This window comes from Pygocentrus nattereri, chromosome 19 (assembly GCF_015220715.1).
Source record: "Pygocentrus nattereri isolate fPygNat1 chromosome 19, fPygNat1.pri, whole genome shotgun sequence".
NCBI classification, from domain to species: domain Eukaryota; kingdom Metazoa; phylum Chordata; class Actinopteri; order Characiformes; family Serrasalmidae; genus Pygocentrus; species Pygocentrus nattereri.
In genome coordinates this window covers 12,105,481-12,127,251 of record NC_051229.1, presented here as the reverse complement: position 1 = coordinate 12,127,251, position 21,771 = coordinate 12,105,481, and the positions used below count along the sequence as shown (strand labels likewise).

The 21,771-nt window shown below is 38.4% G+C and overlaps 1 protein-coding gene across 1 annotated transcript in view; it reads left to right on the top strand.

The window, feature by feature from the left end:
* The first annotated feature begins 6,665 nt into the window (after positions 1-6,665).
* The window catches only part of cntnap2b (contactin associated protein 2b), an 89,906-nt gene continuing 74,800 nt past the window's right edge, over positions 6,666-21,771 (top strand). The window contains exon 1 of the mRNA XM_017707397.2: positions 6,666-7,073. Coding sequence (XP_017562886.1) covers positions 6,980-7,073 — 94 coding nt within the window. The 5' untranslated portion in view covers positions 6,666-6,979. The remainder of the gene's footprint in view (positions 7,074-21,771) is intronic.

The window sequence follows — 21,771 nt, the reverse complement described above, 5'->3', positions numbered from 1 at the left end:
GAATGTACAGCTTAGAGAGATGGCTTTACTGTACAGGTCAATAGAGGGACATCAACTCTCTCTCTGTCTCTATCTCGCACTCTCCATGTCTTTGAGTAAGAAAAAAAGAGCTACATTTTGAACTGTGCACATTTAAAACTACGTTTGAATGGAAATATTATTACAGATATTCCACTCACACTCTGTGTTGAAGGGGAATCCTACTAATTTGCCAAATTTCTGGAAATCACTGACATATGAACAAAGTCAATCAGAGTGGTTTGAAATACTTAATTGTAGAGAAACTTGCCAACTTACCAACTCAGATTTCTTCAAAGTGGTGATAGGAACCAGAGATTGTCCACAACACAGATATATCCATTTTGCTTATTATCCAAAACCACATCTTCAAACATACGTCTTCTGAATTTATATATGAAATATGGGTAATAATAAAACAGTCATAATTCTGAAAAATATGTTTTCTTTGGGGACTTTGAAACCCTGCATGTACCTCTCCACCACACATTGATTTTAAAGTATATCTTTTAGGCCAAAATCTTATCTAAAATGATTATAAATCAACATCTCAGACATCTTGTGTTTGTAACCTTTGTTTAATAGCTTTCTGTAAGAGAGCTTTCAGAGATATTAAACTATTCAGCCTTCTGGTTCCTATCACCATCACTGTGAACAATTCCGACTCTTAAGTTTGTCTAGAACAGAGCATTTCACACCAATCCACTCTGAATGTCTTTGTTTACATCATAACTAAATTCTGAAAAAAAAAAGGTGGAGCAATATCTCCATTACAAGTGTCCCATAACAAGTGTAGTGTAAGAGGACGTGAGAGCTTTGTTTTACCTTCTCTCTCTTGCTGTCTATCCTCCTCTCTCTCACAGCAGGGGCAGGCCTACCTATGAGGCTTATATCACCTGTACTATTTTGGATCAAAGGTACACAACAAACTCTCACCTTTGTAATTAGACCTCACCATTTAAGACTGTCTACATACCAAACACGACATAATGTCCATATGTGAAATGTTCTTTGGCCCATATGTTCTCTGAACTTGCCTGAGCACAATGATCCAGCCATATGGTTAAAACATGAGTTTTATTATGGTTTGATACTGATTTTAACAAAAAAGCACACTTAAAAACGATGGTTCTTCATTGTTTCTTTTATTATATATACTTTTTATGATTTTATTTACAATCAATTTTACATTTTCTATACACACTTAAAAACGATAGTACTTCAAGGGTTCTTTAGAGAAGAAAATGGTTCTTATACGCCATTAAAACTCAAGGATCCTTTTGCATGATTAAAGAGCTCTTCGAATTGTGAAAGGGTTCTTCAGATTAATGGAGCATGTTCTGTGGATGGTCCTACAAAAAACCTTTTTTGAGAAGTCTTCAATATAGCATCAAAAAGGGTTCTTCTATTGTAACAAGCCTTACATCACGACAATAGAAGACCCATGTTTGTTGCTATGTAGAGCGCTTTTTCGAAAAGGTGCTGTATAGAACCATCTACAGCACATTCTCCAGTCTGAAGAACCATTTCACCATATAAAAAATGTTTAATCATGCAGAGGGTTCTTTGAGTGTTCATGGTTCTATATAGAATGATTTTCTTCACTAAAGAACCCCTGAAGAACCATCTTTTTTACATGTATTTAGAAAATATAAAGTTGATTGTGAATAAAAGCATAAAACTTAAACACAATCGGAAACTTAAAGTGTTTATTGCTAGATGTTCATCCAAGGTATAATCATACCAAATTTGAATACTTTAGACCAATCAGAACAAGTTCTGTGATTTTTTTTTCTCATGATAAAACATTTAGGTGTTGGATATCAAAGAGTTAACTCAAGAATAAACATGCAGATGGTTATCATGAGACTATTTATGTTATCATAGTTGACAAACTGGATCTGTCTGGCTGAAACAGGACTGGTCATTTTAGCAGCTCTTGAGAGGGGAAAATAGCCAATGATCTGTGAGAAGCAATGTAGTGCTATTAAACAGCGCCCTCTGCTGGAAACTCATTAAATAACTTAAAAGACCTTGATCAGTCTGATCACCCTCTAATGGTCACTCATGATGTAAAGACCACATCAAAGCAGCACTGAAAACCTTCCGCAGACCTCACTGTCTGCACAGTAACAAGAAATCCCTGAAAACTACTGGCCTCATAACTCTTTTAAAAATCATTTTTAACAGACAAGAATGTGTAAAAGATTCAACAAAAAAGCAATGATTAAAGGCCCAAAGCTGCAGTATGCAAGTTGTGAAAACTGAAAGGAACTGAAAAATCAGATGTGTTGGGTTACATTTCACGGGAGTTATTCTGACCATGTTACATGTCTTTATGTATTAACATCACATGCACAGGCTCAAAAAGATAGTGATTAAGAGACCCTTATTAGTCCCACAATGGGAAAATTTCACCTCCGCATTAAACCCATCCGAGAAGTGAAACACCACATACACACTAGTGAACACACACACTAGTGGGCAGTGAGCAGACTTGCCCGGAGCGGTGGGCAGCCCAATCCGCAGCGCCCGGGGAGCAGTTGGGGGTTAGGTGTCTTGCTCAAGGACACCTCAGTCATGTGCTGTCGGCTCTGGGGATCGAACCGGTAATCTTCCGGTCACGAGGCTGGTTCCCTAACCTCCAGCCCATGACTGCCCATAGTCCGCTCGATGTTTTGGTCTCAAGTGCAAAAACAATATTATACTGATGAAGATATGATGAAAATAGTAGATCTTCAGAAGACATGCCCTTCACCAAGTTTAGACTGAGTACTTTCCCAAGCATTCACTAACTCACTCAATCATTCACTCACTCACTCACCCACCCTATCACTTACTTATTCACTCACCCAATCACTCACTAAATCAGTCACTCACTCCCTTACTCAGTTACACACTCACTCACTCACTCACTCACTCACTCACTCACTCACCCACTCACTTACTAAATCACTTACTTGCTAAATCATTCACTAAATCACTCACTCAATCACTCACTCACCCAATTACTCACTCACTCACTTACTAAATCATTCACTAAATCACTCACTCACCCAATCACTCAGTCAGGCACTCATTCACTAAATCACTCATTCAATCACTCACTCACTCACCCAATCACTCACTCAATCACTCACTCACTCACCCAATTACTCACTCACTCACTCACTCACTTACTAAATCATTCACTAAATCACTCACTCACCCAATCACTCAGTCAGGCACTCATTCACTAAATCACTCATTCAATCACTCACTCACTCACCCAATCACTCACTCACTCACTCACTCACCCACTCACTTACTAAATCACTTACTTGCTAAATCATTCACTAAATCACTCACTCAATCACTCACTCAGCCAATTACTCACTCACTCACTCACTCACTAAATCATTCACTAAATCACTCACTCATCCAATCACTCAGTCAGGCACTCATTCACTAAATCACTCATTCACTCACTCACTCACTAAATCACTCAATCACTCACATCTTTAATCACTTACTCACTCACTCAATCACTCACTTACTAAATCACTCGCTTACTCATTCAGTCACTCAATCACTCGCTCACTCGTCTAATGACGCACTCACTCACCCAATCACTCAATCACTCACTAAATCAATCACTCACTCAATCACTCAGTCACGCACTCATTCACTAAATCACTCATTCACTCACCCAATCACTCACTAAATCAATCACTCACTCACTTACTCACTCCATCACTTACTCACTCACTCAATCACTCACTTACTAAATCACTCACTCACCCAATCACTCACTCACTAAATCACTCACTCACCCAATCGCTCACTTACTAAATTATTCACTCAATCACTTAATCACTCACCCAATCACTCACTCACTCACTCACTAAATCATTCATTCACTCAACCCATCCAATCACTCACTCATTCAATCACCCAATCACCCATTCACTCACTAAATCAATCAATTACTCACTCACTAAATCACTCACTCACTCACTCACTCTCTCACTAAATCCATCAATCGCTCACTAACTCATTCAATCACTCAAATACTCACTAAATCAATCACTCACCCAATCACTCAGTCAGGCAGTCATTCACTAAATCACTCACTCACTCACTAAATCACTCAATCACTCACACCCTTAATCACTCACTCACTCACCCAATCACTCAAACACTCACTAAATCAATCTATCACTCACTCACTTACTCACTCAATCACTCACCCAATCACTCACTCACTCACTCACTCAATCATTCAATTACTAAATCAATCACCCTATCACACATTGACTCACTCACTCACTCACTTACTAAATCACTCACTCAATCACTCATTTACTAAATCACTCACTAACCCACTCAATCATTCAATTACTCACCCCATCACTTACTCACTAAATCACTCACTCACCCAATCACTCACTTACTAAATCACTCACTCAATCACTTACCCTATCACTCACTTACTAAATCACTCACTCAATCACTTACCCTATCACTCACTTACTAAATCACTCACTCAATCACTCACTTACTACTCACTCACCCTATCACTTACTCACTCACCCAATCACTCACTTACTAAATCACTCACTCACCCAATCACTCACTCACTAAATCACTCACTCACTCACTAAATCACTCAATCACTCACACCCTTAATCACTCACTCTCTCACCCAATCACTCAAACACTCACTAAATCAATCTATCACTCACTCACTCACTCACTAAATCACTCACTCATCCAATCACTCACTTACTAAATCACTCACTCATCCAATCACTCACTTACTAAATCACTCACTCACTAAATCACTCACTCACCCAATCACTCACTCACTAAATCACTCACTCACCCAATCACTCACTTACTAAATCACTCACTCACCCATTCACTCACTCATCCAATCACTCACTCACTAAATCACTCACTCATCCAATCACTCACTCACTAAATCACTCACTCATCCAATCACTCACTTACTAAATCACTCACTCACTAAATCACTCACTCACCCAATCACTCACTCACTAAATCACTCACTCACCCAATCACTCACTTACTAAATCACTCACTCACCCAATCACTCACTTACTAAATCACTCACTCACTAAATCACTCACTCATCCAATCACTCACTCACTAAATCACTCACTCATCCAATCACTCACTTACTAAATCACTCACTCACTAAATCACTCACTCACCCAATCACTCACTCACTAAATCACTCACTCACCCAATCACTCACTTACTAAATCACTCACTCACCCAATCACTCACTTACTAAATCACTCACTCACTAAATCACTCACTCACCCAATCACTCACTTACTAAATCACTCACTCACCCAATCACTCACTTACTAAATCACTCACTCACCCAATCACTCACTTACTAAATCACTCACTCAATCACTTACCCTATCACTCACTTACTAAATCACTCACTCAATCACTTACCCTATCACTCACTTACTAAATCACTCACTCAATCACTCACTTACTACTCACTCACCCTATCACTTACTCACTCACCCAATCACTCACTTACTAAATCACTCACTTACTAAATCACTCACTCACCCAATCACTCACTCACTAAATCACTCACTCACTCACTAAATCACTCAATCACTCACACCCTTAATCACTCACTCACTCACCCAATCACTCAAACACTCACTAAATTAATTTATCACTCACTCACTCACTCACTAAATCACTCACTCATCCAATCACTCACTTACTAAATCACTCACTCACTAAATCACTCACTCACCCAATCACTCACTCACTAAATCACTCACTCACCCAATCACTCACTTACTAAATCACTCACTCACCCATTCACTCACTCATCCAATCACTCACTCACTAAATCACTCACTCATCCAATCACTCACTCACTAAATCACTCACTCATCCAATCACTCACTTACTAAATCACTCACTCACTAAATCACTCACTCATCCAATCACTCACTTACTAAATCACTCACTCACTAAATCACTCACTCACCCAATCACTCACTCACTAAATCACTCACTCATCCAATCACTCACTCACTAAATCACTCACTCATCCAATCACTCACTCACTAAATCACTCACTCATCCAATCACTCACTTACTAAATCACTCACTCACTAAATCACTCACTCACCCAATCACTCACTCACTAAATCACTCACTCACCCAATCAATCACTTACTAAATCACTCACTCACTAAATCACTCACTCACTAAATCACTCACTCACCCAATCACTCACTTACTAAATCACTCACTCACCCAATCACTCACTTACTAAATCACTCACTCACCCAATCACTCACTTACTAAATCACTCACTCAATTCACTCTCTCTTTCTCTTTCTGTCTTTTCTCTCTCTCTCTCTCTCACTCTCTTTATCTGTCTGTTCTTTTTTTACCTCCTCCCTACCTTTCTCTCTCTCTGTCTTTTCTATCTCCTTCTTCTTGTTCTTCTTCTTCTTCTTCTTCCTCTCTCTCTCTCTCTCTCTCTCTCTCTCTCTGTCTGAGTCTGCTCACCCCTCCTCCTCCTCTGCCTCGTGTCCCCCATGTGTGCTGGGTGGGATGTACCAATGCTCCGTACAGCGGGGGGGGGTATGAGGAGAGAAATCAGCAGCTCATTAACTTCAGCACCTAGACAGCGACCATCGCGCGACTGACAATGCGAACGGAGCGCGCGGACAAACGACGCTCGCGCCAGAGACGCTTTGAGAAAGGATGCGCTTCGTCTCGCGCTGTGCAGCTCAGCGTAGCCGGCTGAGGTGAAGAACAAAGCGCCATAGCCTGAATCAGCTAACAGCAAAAAGAGCGTAGCAGGGCTCCGTACAGTCGCCAGGAGGGAGGGATTACACACCCTCGCGGTGAACAGGGGGGCAAAACAAGCGCGCTTTCCTTTGTTTACATTGGAATAAAAGTGAAGATGGGACGCTTTCCAGGACTGGAGGTGATTTGGATGCTAGTGCTCTGGATGCTCAACGTCTGCACGACCAGCACAGCAGCTCGAGCAGCATCCCGTGAGTAGCAGTGTGTTACAATGCATTACAGCAAGACTAGACCCCTTAGCTTGTGCAGTAAGGGGGGTGGGGGCATTGCAGGATGCTATTCTGAGGATAATACACCTCAAAGACACGAACCGAGGAGGTTTCGTGACTCGAATTACGTCCATATTTACTGCTATTGCTTTGCATGTTGCAATACTATCGAAGTCTGTATGCTGACTCTACTGGATTGAATGGAAATGCCTGGCATAACTGAATGAAGTTTATTGTTTTGAGAGGACCTCCTTTGTGCCATGTTTGGTCTCCAGGTTTGAGGAGGATCTCATAGTTGGTTGTGTAACAAAGCTCTGGTGTCTTTGTGCTGATATGAGGCTGATAACAGCCATGTGGACCTTGAAGTTCCTGAAGCTTCAGTACTGCAGAAATTAGACACTCCTAGGAATAAAGGTGCTGTAGAAGAAGCGTGTTTGGCTCCTTAAAGGAACCTTTTGACACATTGTTCTTTTTTTAAAAAAGAATCTTCATAATGAGAGAACATAGAACCTTTTTAAAGTTTTAAGAACCTTCCCTGCACTTCATATAAGTGGAACATTTAGGAACCTTAAATGCAGGTGCTAAAAAGCGTTCTTTGGTGCAATTGCTACAAAGAACCTAAAGAACCTTTTAAAGCCTGAACGTTTTTTGCTAATGAAATGCATGTGCAAAGAACCTTTTTAAAGTTAGAAGAACCTGCACTACAATTCATGTAAATGTAGCATGTTAAATGGAAAGTCAAGAACCATGTAGGGACCTTAAATGAAGGCCCTAAATAGGGTTCTTTGGTGCAACTGCTTCAAAGAACCTAAAGAACCTTTTAAAGCCTGAAGCATTTTTGTTAATGAGATGCTGGTGCGAAGAACCTTCTCAAAGTTTGAAGAACATGCACTGCTGTTAATGTAAATGTAGGATCTCAAATGTAAAGTCAAGAACCATTTAGGAACCCTAATTTTTTAGAATGTATTAGAGTACAGTTAAATCTGAAGGCGCAAAAGAGGGTTCTTTGGTGCAACTCATTCATGAGCCATTTTTGTTAATGGAATGCAGGTGTGAAGAACCTTTTAGTTTAAAGAACTTCCACATTATGCAAGTACCAAGACCAGTAAAAGATTTCTCTTCAAAACTCTCCATCCAAGACAGGGAACCTTAATTTTAAGAGTGTTTTACACTATGTTTTAAAATGATGGTGCCAAAAAGTTGATTGGCATGATATACCATAGAAGAACCACTTTTCAATGTGTGGTTCCCGAACCATTTTGGTAATGAAATGCAAGTGTGACCAATCAAGTTTAAAGAAGCTCCAGATAATGTAAAGAATGCACACAAAGGTTTGTCCAACAGCCGTACATCCAAGTCTAGAACCATTTAGGAACATTTATGTTTGACTAAGCCTTCTTTTAATAATGCATTACAGTACATTGTTAAAAATAAAGGTGACCATGGTCTCTTTGTCCACAATGCCACCATGGTTCCCATTTTTGTGTTGGATCCCATTTTTGGTGTTAGTTCCCATTTTTGTTTTGGTTCCCAATTTTTATGTTGGTGTTGGATCCAGGTTTTGGTGTTGGTTCCCATTTTTTGTGTTGGGTTCCATTTTTATGTTGGTGTTGGTTCCATTTTTGGCCACCTATAAAACCTTTAAATGGAAATGTCAAGAGAAAAATCTGAGAAACATTAGGAATCATCCCCTGCAAGGTTCTTTAAGGAGCCAGAAGTCTTTCTTTTATGGCATTGCTCCAGAGAATCCTTTTTAGCACCTCTATTTTTAAAAGTGTCCACTTCCGGTTGTAAGTGAAGGCCATGTTTGTCTAGTCAAGTCTTCAGGTCTTGAGGCACCTTCATTAGCACCTCTGTCGATGGCTACACCTCGTAAAGAAAGGAGCACATAGGTCAATATATGGGCCGAAGTAGTGGGTCATAAATAATGATGTAACATGCAGCCACTGGAGCCTCATGCCGGCTCCAGCCACGCTTGAGGAGGCATTAATAAATCATGGTCATGAGGGACGTGTAGACGCACACGAAAGGGAAGCGGGTACTCATGGTTTTCTAGTCACTTCAAGGCTTGTCACCGAAATCATGACAATGACTGTAATTTGGTGGGAAGCTACTGGCTAACTAGCTGGAGTCCCTCTTTAAAATTCAGGGGACCAAATAGAACAGAACAAAGCAGATCAATGCCATTGAAAATTTCCTATTGTTTTTGAATGGGCAGCTGCAACTTGAATGCCAATTTCTCTTTGTCCACAATGCCACCATCACTCTGCAGTCTGTTGTGAATAACTCTAGATTATGTATATTCTCAGCTCTCATACATATCAGTATACTTTAGAGAATAAGGATTCTTTGAGCAATGCCATAGAAGAACCACTTTTGGTTCTTGGAAGAACTATTTTAGGAACCATTTAGGAAACTTTAAGTTAATGAACTTTTTCCCTAAAGAATAAAAAAAAAATTGGAAAAGAGATTTGTGAGTGTGAAGAATATTTTAAAGGTTCAAAGAATCTCCACATAATTATAAAGGCGCGATACCAAATTAAGAGTTGTTCTTTATAAAATTTACAAAAGGGGTTCTCCAAAGAGCAATCCATCGAGAGGTGCTTTAGAGATCCAAAAGTGGTTCTTCTATAATATTGTGAAAAGAAACCTCTGTAGCACCTCTTTTAAGGAACTTTTAGGTTAAGTAACCTTTTCCTAAATAATGATGGTTGGTAAATGATTTGTGAGTGTGAAGAACCTTTTAAAGGTTTAGAGAACCTCCACATGATACAAAGGACCTATACTATTTCAAGGGCTGTTCCTAGAACCTTTACATTATGAAGAGGTTCTACAAACTTTCATAAAATGTTCTACACATTCACACATCCCAAAAATTGTTGTCCAAAAAACATCCACTAAATGGTTCTTTAGAGAGCCATGGTGTCATACGAAGAACCCTTTTGTAACGAGCCTTTAGGGTCCAGACCAAAGCAGAAAATGATAAATTGTTGCATTTTAGTTCTGGTTGGCACACTGACAACGTTCACACTGACATACCTTGTACTAAAAACCTTACCGTACTTGTTGCCTTTTATACTGGCTGGGTTTCCATGCAAGAGTTTTGCCAATCAGACTGAATACATTCTGATTATAGATTAAGACTGAGGTGTTTATATTCACTCTACTCAACAGTCTGATGGAAAATCTCTGTTTACATGCACAGTACAAGTAATCCGATCCAAAATTACACACATGTAGAGCACCACTTAGCATAGACGTTACCATGACAACGAGCGTCACATGAGTCCAGTCAGAGTGAGATGAGCAGCAGTGAGCAGTACTTGTGTTTTTAATTACTTTAAAATAATGTCAAACTCAGGAAAATCTACTTCACATGTACTTATTAAAGAAGGGTGAGAGGAAGACGTCACATAAGCTGGACGTCCGTCCCACCACCATTAAAGTTCAAATCATAAACTCTGCCTCCTCTGCAGACCTGTTACTGCACCCGCCATGATGAAGGTTATGAACTTTAGCTATGATGCGACGCACATGTTTAAACTTTCTGACTGGGAATGTAATCAGAAACGGTCATTTATTCTTCTTCTATTTAACAGGAAATTTACAGGATGACCCGTCTTATTCAGTCTGATAGAAATTGTATTCTGAATGGATTCAATTGGACTAGACTATTCTGACTGAGGTGTATATATATGGACATATTCTATTCTGAATGAGCTATTAGGACCAAAAAAAACGGCCCAACAAGACTTGGAAAAAAATCTGGTTCTTTTGTCTTACATTAAAAGCAAAGTATGATTTTCCTTCTCCTGTATTATTTTTTGAGATATGAGGTTTCGTTCTGACAGCAGCAATTTTTCACATTGAGCCAAAAGATGTAAACAAAAGTCTTGCGAGTAAAGGGTCACAACTGATTGGACAGATTTTATGGTGCACAGTAATTTGATAATGTCCACCAAACTTTCCGACTCATTTTCTGTCCTCATTTTCTGGCTCAGTGGTTTTATTTATGTATTACTTTGTTTGTGTTTGTTTGTCTTTGTCTTTATGTATTACTTTGTTAGCCTCGAGTGGCTCACTGCTTTTACAAAAACTGAGAAACCCTGACACCTTAATACATAGTACAGTTTATGGGTGCAATTAAATGTGTATATGGAGTATTGCGTAATCACTTCAAATGTGTCTCAGCCTCCTTTTAAAACCAAAACTACCCGTTCTTTAATTACTGCTTATGAAGCAGAGCTTGTGAAGGAGATGATAAAACAAATACACATGTCACAACAGGGTCATTAACTTGTATTTTCCATCTATTAAAGAAGTTACGCAGAGAGATAATGGTTCATTTGGTTTTTGGTCTGTTTAGTCTGAATGACGTTCATGCTTTAAATGAAATGCACCGGAGGTAGTTCTGGAGTGAACCAACACTGACCTGCTCAGGGGGTCTTGGCACCAGAGTTTGGATGGCAGCGTTCTCTCTTGCTTTAACAAAGCACATTAACAGAGCAACTGTACCAGGGTTCTTTTCTTTTTTAGAGTGTTTTTGTCATGCATATGTGCTTGTTTATGTTCCTTGTACATGTAACATGCTTGGTAAAACAAAGCTGATTCTCATTCCGACTCTAATCGCACTGAAACACTTCTAAAGGTCCTGAATGGACTAATGGAAAAGTGCTCTGTTCGTAGATTACATGCTGTGGCATTGGCCTGCACTTCCAGTGATACCTATTTTAGTCTAATGTAGTTCAAAGTCTTACATAAGCACCGGATCTGTCCTTCTGATTTGTGAGCAGATGACGTTTCAGAATTAGTGTGTACTGGAGTGGTTGGAGGTTCATAAGAATTCCTAAGTATTATTTACATAACAACACAAAAATCAAATGTATTCTAGTGTCCCCTAACGCCAAACGTAGTTAATTGGCCAAGATATGTTTAATGTCCAAAGATTGCTTATTTATTTTTGCACTGGAGCTATGAGACTAACATAACAGAAGTCTGTGTCACCTTAAAGATTTCTGTTACTTGTTAGCTATATTAGCTTTGCAGTTTCAGTGCAAAACTAAAGATGTTAATACAACATATGCCTTGGCCAATCAAGCACATGTAAGAAACCGGGTAAAATCATATAAATTAAAATGTTAAATTATTACAGATATGAAAGATATTCAACTTTACAAGGAGTACATATATATATATATATATATATATATATATATATATATATATATATATACATAAAATCAGCTAGGCTAAAAAAGCTTTGGGTTTGGGGAATAAATAGATAATAAATAGCTTGAGACCTACATTACCAGCCCATAGGGGAATAGCCTCAAACAACAGAGGCCAGAGTCAGACTCACCAGTGAAAGGCCAGAATGAATCGACAGATTATGTGGTCACTCAAAACTGGCACTGTGAATGTGAGCTCATGACGGAAAAAGGGTGAGCCAATGTGGAAATGTATTTAATTTACTTAATTCAAATATGACCAACATTTCCTTTAACAAATGTACATTAACATTAATGTATATATATATATATATATATATTCAACTTTTATTAATTCTAATTAATATATATATATATATATATATGTGTGTGTGTGTGTGTGTGTGTGTGTGTGTGTGTGTGTGTTTGTGTGTGTTTGTGTGTGTATTTATCCATCTATATATTGTCCTGAATATTTATAAGTGCAATAATAAAAATACAATAAACTGTAACAAATATATATAAGGAAAAATAGATAGAAATCTAGACAGAGAGAGAAAATAACAAAAAGAAAAAGAAAAACTTTTCTTTAAAAATATACCAGTGTATAAGTATGAGAAGGCACTGATTTTATTTATTATTATAGTCATTTGCAAACTTAAAATGCCTCGATCATATATTTGTTCAACATATTTTGTCAATTTTCTATGTGAAAATGAGCTCTGCAGGCAACAAACATTAATTGTTTTTGTTATATTTGACATTTTTTCAGCATATTATACTGCACAATTTCTATTTACTTGCTACGCTTGCACAGGCCTCATGTTTCTTTTTGTCCAGTATGTTAAATTCAGCAAATAACCAGTAATTGTGCGTTAAAATCTGCAGAAGTGTGTTCTCTGTACAGGATTTGTACAGGATGTGTTAGAAAATCAGTCTTTTGACCAGGGGTGTACAAACTTTTGCATACAACTGTGTGTTTTAAAATATATTTTACAAGTGTTCAAATGTGTCTGTGTCCTGTTCTAGATCATCACTCTTGTCAGAAAACCAAAACCAGTCATATTTAAGTGCTGTATCATTTACATACACACACACGTATTCGCTGCCACAGCCTGTCTTTGTAGGACACACCATAGCTGTGAAATGGATTCACAGTGTCACAGCTGTTACGCACTTTCCAATTAAGGATTCACTGAAACCAAATGAAATTTCTACAATAAAGCGGTTTCATATCTGCCTTCTTTTTTCCTCCTCCCCGACAGCAATTAAGGCTGGCAAATAATGATCTCATTAATGCGATTGATCTGGCTGTTTTGAAAGCCTATACAGAGCCGAAAGAATATTATCAGCTAAGCTAAAAAAGCTTTGGGTTTGGGGAATAAATAGACAATAAATAGCTTGAAGACCTACATTACAGGCACCTGGGGAATAGCCTCAAACAACAGAGGCCAGAGTCAAACTCATCAGTGAAAGGCCAGAATGAATGAACAGATTATGTGGTCACTCAAAACTGGCACTGTGAATGTGAGCTCATGACGGAAAAAAAAGGGTGACCTAATGTGGAAATGTGTTTATTTCCTATATATATGTATACACACACACACACACACACACACACACACACACACACACACACACACACACACACACATATATATATATATATATATATATATATATATATATATATATACCATTCTTGAGATACAAGGTTTTCTATATTTACATATTTTATTCAGATATATATTCAGAGGGAGATAGATAGATAGATAGATAGATAGATAGATAGATAGATAGATAGATAGATAGATAGATAGATAGATAGATAGATAGATAGATTTATTGCAGTTATTTTATTTGAGTGAGTTTCACACTCTGTAAAAATAAGACATTCAAAAATGTTTTAATTTAAAAATTATTTAGAAAAATGTGCCATACCTTTGCACAGCCATACGTCATGCTTTACTTTTTCAATATGTACAGTTCAGCACATAAATAGTAATTGTGTATTAAAATGTGCAGAAATGTGTTCTCTGCAGGGGGCGTGTTAACTTACTCTCACTTAGAAAATCAACAAACCATCAATTGAACAGAGACGCCCAAACTTTTGCTCACAACTGTATAGTGTGTTATTGTATGTTATATATATATATATATATATATATATATATATATATATATATATATATTCTTATAGCTGTACTTGAACACAAACAATGCTTTACAATACAGAACAAAACAATACAGCAGAATGAAGCACTGACTACTGTGCAGAATGGGGTACTATATTAACAGCAGTGCTTCCCGTTTGCTGTGACTCTACATGGAGATTAGGGCTTCTGTGTTTTGTGATGCTAATGAGGACGCTCATTCAGCACCTGCCGCCACCATTGGTCAAACACCATGTGCCAAACCTCTGCCATCTGACCCTCCCCCATCATCAAGCATCTCTCTTTGTCCCCTCGGAGATGGACACGGCTGTACAAAGGCCTCAGATCGCTCTGAGCAATAAGCCTTAAAAAAACAACACTTAAGCAATATATTTTCATCTACTGTCTCAGACATACCTCCTCTCACAGAGCCAGAGGAGGAGTTTATTGTTTATTTCATTTTGCATGGCTAGGAGCTCACTGTGAAACACAGTGTGACATTTAGAACCGTGAACACTGCACACTAGACTGCGCTCAATCATTCAATCATAAAGAGAGCTATAGACATGGCATATAAGACATGCAGCATTAATAAAAAATATTAATAGATTGATGCACAAATACAGATGTGTGAGCAGAAATGCACACAAATTTATACATATCTTGTCACTGTCTGAACAAAATCTTGCACCTCCATTTTTGTTGCTCTTTTACTTTTTTCACATAATTTGAAAATACCAGCTGACACTTACTCTGGGCCAAAAACGCATGACAAACAGGCCGCAGAAATGATAAACAAACCAGCGGAAATGATAAACAGACCAGCAGAAATGATAAACAGACCAGCAGAAAAGGTGCAAAATGACAAAGAATAAAATCTTGTGACATGAATAGAAAGATTTTCCCTTTCTAATCTGAAGTTATATGTATGGGTGTGTATGTATGTAATGTCTATATTATATATTGTATTGTTACAAATGTGTATACAGCTTTTTGGACTGAAAGGCTTTTTTCATATATAACATAATGTGTGTGAGATATATATTCATATACATATATTTAAATGACTGTGCTGATTTCTGCTAATGTTTTTTTTTAACAAAATTGTAAATCAAAATGTGATTGATTTATTCCTCTGTCAGTTTTCATTGATGTTAGGAATTTGAGAATGTAGGCCTTCTGCTCTGAAAGGCCTAACTAACAGGAGACTAGCTTGGGCAGTCCTGATTGGACAGGTTTTTGACTAGATGATTTAAGTTTGTAAAACATAACAATGAATGTGTACGTGCATGTTTTTGTATATATATATATATATATATATATATATATATATATATATATATATATATGTGTGTGTGTGTGTGTGTGTGTGTGTGTGTGTGTGTGTGTATGTATGTGTGTGTGTCTGTGTGTGTGTGTGCATTTATCCACTAATACACATCTCTATGACTGCAATTTGATGTGCAGTACATACATATTTATGTATGTATGTCTGTACAGTATGTGAATTATGGAATCTGTTTATAGACAAATCCTGAATTAACCAGTAAACAGATAAATGAATAAGTAAACATCCTTTACATCACAGTGTCTTATTGCTGCTCTCTAAAAGCTGACTAAGACAGTAGACACTAAGCTTTCAGCTACCTGTCCTGCTTGATCACCAGCTCTCAGTAGGAGAGAGAGAGAGAGAGAGAGAGACAGAGAGAGAGAGAGAGAGAAAGAGGGATCTAGGATGTAGGGGGGTGAACAAAGCCCTCATGCTCTTTCTCTCTGTCTAGAATAGACCCCCACTCTTTCTGTCTTTTGTCCAGTCTTTAATGTATGTGTCTCCATTCAGATCTCAGTTCATCTCCTAAAATGGTGCAGGCAGACACGGTGTGGAGAGCGATGGGGAAGAACAAAGGGGTCTCAGAGAGGAGTCCATTCACAAGCTCTGTCAGCTCATTAATACAAGATGGGGCTCTTCATTCTAGGCCTGTAAGCGTCAGCTTAGACTCCAAACGTAATCATCCATGTTGACTCAGACCAGCTGCTAGCTCAAGCATGAATCAAGGACTGAAGTTGCTGGGTGGACAGAGAGGATTAGACGAAAACAGACAATATAAATTAAACAAAGGTAACATACTTCGTTCTCCTATCCCAAATGTGGCCAATAAGCCAAAATCTGCTTGGTGTTGTTAGAGGTCTGCAGGAGCATGAAATTAAAGCCTGAACTAAATTTGAAACCTGACCCAAACAAGCCTGACTGGTACTAGCTAAATTCTAGACCTGACCCAAACAAGCCAGACAGGCACTGGCTAAATTCAAGACCTAACCCAAACAAGCCCAATTGGTACTGGCTAAATTCGAGACCTGACCCAAACAGGCCCGACTGGTACTGGCCAAATTCGAGACCTGACCCAAGCAGGCCTGACTGATACTTTTCAAATTTGAGACATGACCCAAGCAGGGCCGACTGGTACTGGCTAAATTTGAGACCTGACCCAAGCAGGGCCGATTGGAACTACCTAAATTTAATACCCAAACTGAACCTGCTTGCACACATGAATAAAGATGAATTATTGCAAACACGTTGTACAGTGCTTTGCTTTGTTACTAAGTAATTGAATCTATATAGCACCAAAAAGTGTTCTTCTATTGTTACAGTGTCAGGCTTGTTACAATAGATGAACCCTTTTTGGTGATATATAGAACCCTTTTTAAAAAGGGTCTATACAGAATCATCTACAGCACATTCTCCACCAATCTGAAGAACACTTTCATGATGCAAAGAACCCTTTAAACATGCAGAGGGTTCCTTAAGTGTTCATGGTTAATATAAAACTATTTTCTTTCCTAAAGAACCCTCGAAGAACCATCATTTTTAAGTGTGTACCCTTGTAACATGAATAAACCAGCACTGCAAATGCTGTGCATAGAAATGGCATCTAAAGCAGAACGTCTTGTCTTCTGTTTGGGTCTTTATGGCTTTTTAATGGCTCATTCCTGGTATTACAATCTTCTTGCTGGCTGTCCTCTTCCTCTTTTACCTTCAGCTATTCCAAGCATAACTGTCCTTTCCCATTAATTGATTTTTTTCATAATATGTCCAAAATATAAGGGCTTCCATTTGGTTATCTGGGCTTTCAGAGAGAAGTGAGGCCTGGTTTAGTTAAGAATCCATATTTGCTTGTTTTGTTTGTCTTCCATGGTGCTCTCAAAAGTTGAACACCATCAATATACAAGCTCATTAATATTTTTCCTGTCCTGCTTTTTTATTGGCAAGTGTGTGATGACTTAAGCATTAGCTTTGTAGCTCATATGCTAGGAGTGTCAAACTCAACTGCTAAAAGGGCCATAAAAAATCTGAAGAAATCCATGGACTAGAGCAGGGTATCTCAACCTCAGTCCACAGGCCTGTACTCAGAGGAAGGCAGTAATTTGGGTCCGTACCATCGCTGTGACTCATAAGAACTAAGTGGGAAATGTAAGAAGTAAACATTTTCACAGTATGACTAATATAGATATTAAAAGAGATCCACAAATAAAAATGTCGTACTAGTGGGCTAATTAAACATCATCAGTCTGAGACAATGCAGCCGCCAGTGGAGCATTTCCAGTGACAATGCAACGGACTGCAGCTCCAGATCACGTCTACCATATACATTTCTATCCTTTTTTTTTTCTTGTTTCCTCCTTTTTAACATCACTACAGTTAACATCATGTGTTTTTATATGTTTCATGTTTTTTAACATACCTGCAAATTTGGAAACCCACTGAGAACCAGAATGGCCAATCTGATCTTTTTCAGGACCTAATTTTCAGGTTTTCAGTGTCAGCAGGTTTTCATTGTGTTTCCTCTGGGTTTCCTCCCACAGTCCAAAGACATGCAGTCAGGCCAATTGGACATGCTAAATTGCCCCTAGGTGTGGGTGTGAGTGTGTCTGTCTGTCTGCCCTGCAATGGACTGGTGTCCAGGGTGTATCCTGCCTTGCACACAATGACTGCTGGGATAATGCTCCCCCTGTGACCTGGAAGGATAAGCGGCTTAGAAGATGTGTGAGTCTGGACCACTATGCTTTGTAGTTGTACACAGGTGGGCCTTGGGGGTGGAAAAGGTTGAGAACCCCTGGGCTAGAGTATTCCCCTTCTTCATCTCTGCCACTTTTCTGTTGCTTCTGCTGTCTGTCCAACTCTCCTGTTTGTTTGTTTCATAATGGTACTTGATGTGCTATTCTTTCACTATGGCCACACCATCTCTGCAAAAGAGACAGGTACTAAAAGTAAAAAGGTTTTCAAGCTCTCAGCTGTCTTGAAATCCCCAGCATTCAGTTTAAGTTAACCTAAAGTTTTTAGTTTTTGGCTAGCTAAGTGTTTATATTGGTTGGACTGCTGCTGAAACACAGCTTGTATATTGACTAGTGTGGTAGGATTGAGGTGTAACCACTGTCCCAGAGATTGCTACTGGGAGAGGTGGGGGTCGGGGCACACTTCATGTTGCAGTGCATGTAGGTAAATGTACTGCAGCACATTGTGAAATGGGCTAATATTAACAGAAAATATAAATAAATTTGCGGGCTAGATAGGATTGTGCTGCAGGCCTGACATGGCCCACAGGCCTTTTGTTTGACACATGGATCCAATGCAGAAGTAAAGAAGCAGACTAAACTCGGCTGATTGACTACATTTGGGGTAAATCACTTTCATAGATTTCTGTGTGAAAGTAAGCTTTTATACTTACCACTGTCACAAACTGTTGTACATTTTTGGTTGAAGGTGTGACAAGGTTGCCACTAGCTGGAAATGATATGACTTTTCAGATACCTTTGGCACTTCTATTTGTGCATTGAAAGTAGGAGCAGTGCTGAATAAGTGCAACACTTTTAGCATGAAATTCCTCTTTAACTGCAGCCTCTTCAAGTGCTAGTGGTTAGAGTGTTTCAACGTTAGGCGTGAAACTGTCAGTATCACTCTTGAAGCCTCTTAAACCTCGCCTGCATGTCTTTATGGTCGATGCGTTTTTCACTTACATTGCTGAAGGAGAGGTTCTGCTGAGAGATGAGCTTTTATTCAGGCACAGAAAGTCTCGAGAGTTGAACATTGATTTCATGGCAGCCCATCGTGCCTCAGAGCTTCTCCAGAGAAGCAGTAGATCTTGAAGTCAGCTAGCGCTGTAATAAGAAGAAAAATAGGATTCTCAGTGCTTTGCTATCTGCTGGATAATGTAAGGCTGCCAGAAAATGAAATTTCATATTGATTAATGAAAAAATGTCTGGAGAATGTTTCTTTCACAGTACCAGAACTGGATTCCTGGAAAGGATGAGGATGAAGTGGCTGGATGAAGTCCACTTTACCAGTTGGGTTAGCATAATATCCACATCCACCTTCGTTTGACTTATAACCTTTGGCTGCTTTTAAAGCAGAACTTCACCCATAAATGCTAAAGATGTTCAGGATGGTGAATGCAAGCTAGTAGGAAACAGTTAGCTAACCAGGGCCTTTTAGCATTCATTCAGTTAGCCATGTTAGCACATTTAGGTAATGTAGCCTATTAACTCCTTCATGCAAAGATTCTAAGACCCTAAATTTGCTTCATTATATGGAGTGGACACAATTTTGGTACTGCATACAAATGTTTCTCACATTATTGCCTTTGTTCTCCAATATAATTTGACCCTTGATCTCGGCTCTTTGTCACTTGTTTATTTTTATGAGTGACACATGAACTGCATGAGTGTGAGGAATGATTCTAAAGTTTGGAGAACCTCGATATAATATAAAGGCCCTATAGATGGGTTTTCTGTTTCCAAACATTACTGGGTACACAAACAGTAAAGGGGCAAAACTGCTTCAATAATTTAGCCACAAGATTGCAATGTTAGTCCACTGTTGTAATCAACGTAGATGTCACATTGCATGTAAATTCTTGTTCACTCAATAATAAAATGCCATTTGTCTGTCCTCTCTTTATTTCACAGCAAGTAGCTAAACTTATGACAGCCAACATTAGGATTAGCTAAGCAGACAGACAATTTAGTTGGCCAGTTCATTAGGCTAGAACCTACTTAACAAAACCAATATTATTCTGTTTAGCTATCATTAATATCAATCACACATAGTGCTAACTTACTCATTATCTAACTAGCTAATTTTAGCAAAATTGCCGGCTGGCGTGGTGTCTTTTTTGTTTCTCATCTATCAGTGTTCTATCACTACAATACCCAGCATGCATTACGCAATACCCATACAACTATTGGAAACCCTATCTGTGCTAAAAACAATATTTCTGACTGCTAGGTTGAGTTATATAGATGTGATATTTGGCTTCCTAGCAGAAACTTTTCTTCTGTATTAGCCAGCTATCAGGAAAACAATTTACATTTAAAAAAGTTCACTCTCAATACCCTCATAGCCCTTATAGTTTTTCAGTAGTTCCTCCCACCTTCAAGATACATGGGCATTTTCCTAGTTTTCAAACTGGAAAATTTTGCTCTTGAGACTATTGAGGTACCACTATAGAAGATAAGCATGTTCACAACAGATAAAGCCATGGTTTCATTTAATTTCCCCTGGAATGAACCTGTAATAGTGTTATTGAAGAGTAATCTCAGAATTGTATCAGTCGCTTTCCGTGGCCTTAAGTGCTTAGTTTCATCATCTGATTCCTTGTAATGTGGCAGATTAAGCACAGTGGCAAAAAGAGTGGCCTACATCAGTTTAGGACACGGTCAGGTCCCAGGAGCAGTGAGCCTGACACGGATCTACAGACAAAGAGAGGTTGCACCAGCTCTCAAAACTGCTTGAGCTTCACTCTGAACCACTCCAGCATAGACAAGTATCTCCGAAGCTCATTCATAAGATCTTACTGCATCCTTTAGGGTCGTAGATAAAATATTCAAAAAGTGGAGCTTCAACAGAAAGAAATGTGTATTCAGAAAGTGCACTGAAGTTTGGGAAAAGAAATGGTCAGTTTTAAGAATGACAGCATGTTAGTCCAGACAATGTTGAGACCAAGACCAAAGCCAGGCATTTCACAGGTTCATTGTCACTGTGTAAAAAAAAAAGAATAAATAATAAAACAAACAAAAACAAGTATCTCCATTTTTTTCTCAATATTTATTTTTCTATTACATTTGAGCACAGATGCTGGCTTTAAATTGTGTGAATGAATGAACTAACAGAAATGCTCCACAATTACTTGGAATAAAATCTCTTTATATTAACTTACTATAACAGCAAAGACTATTTTTGCCATCTTCAGTAAAGTTACCATTTTGGAGATACTTGTTTTTTTTTTATTTATTTTTGAGACATCCACAAATAAATGTTTTCAACAC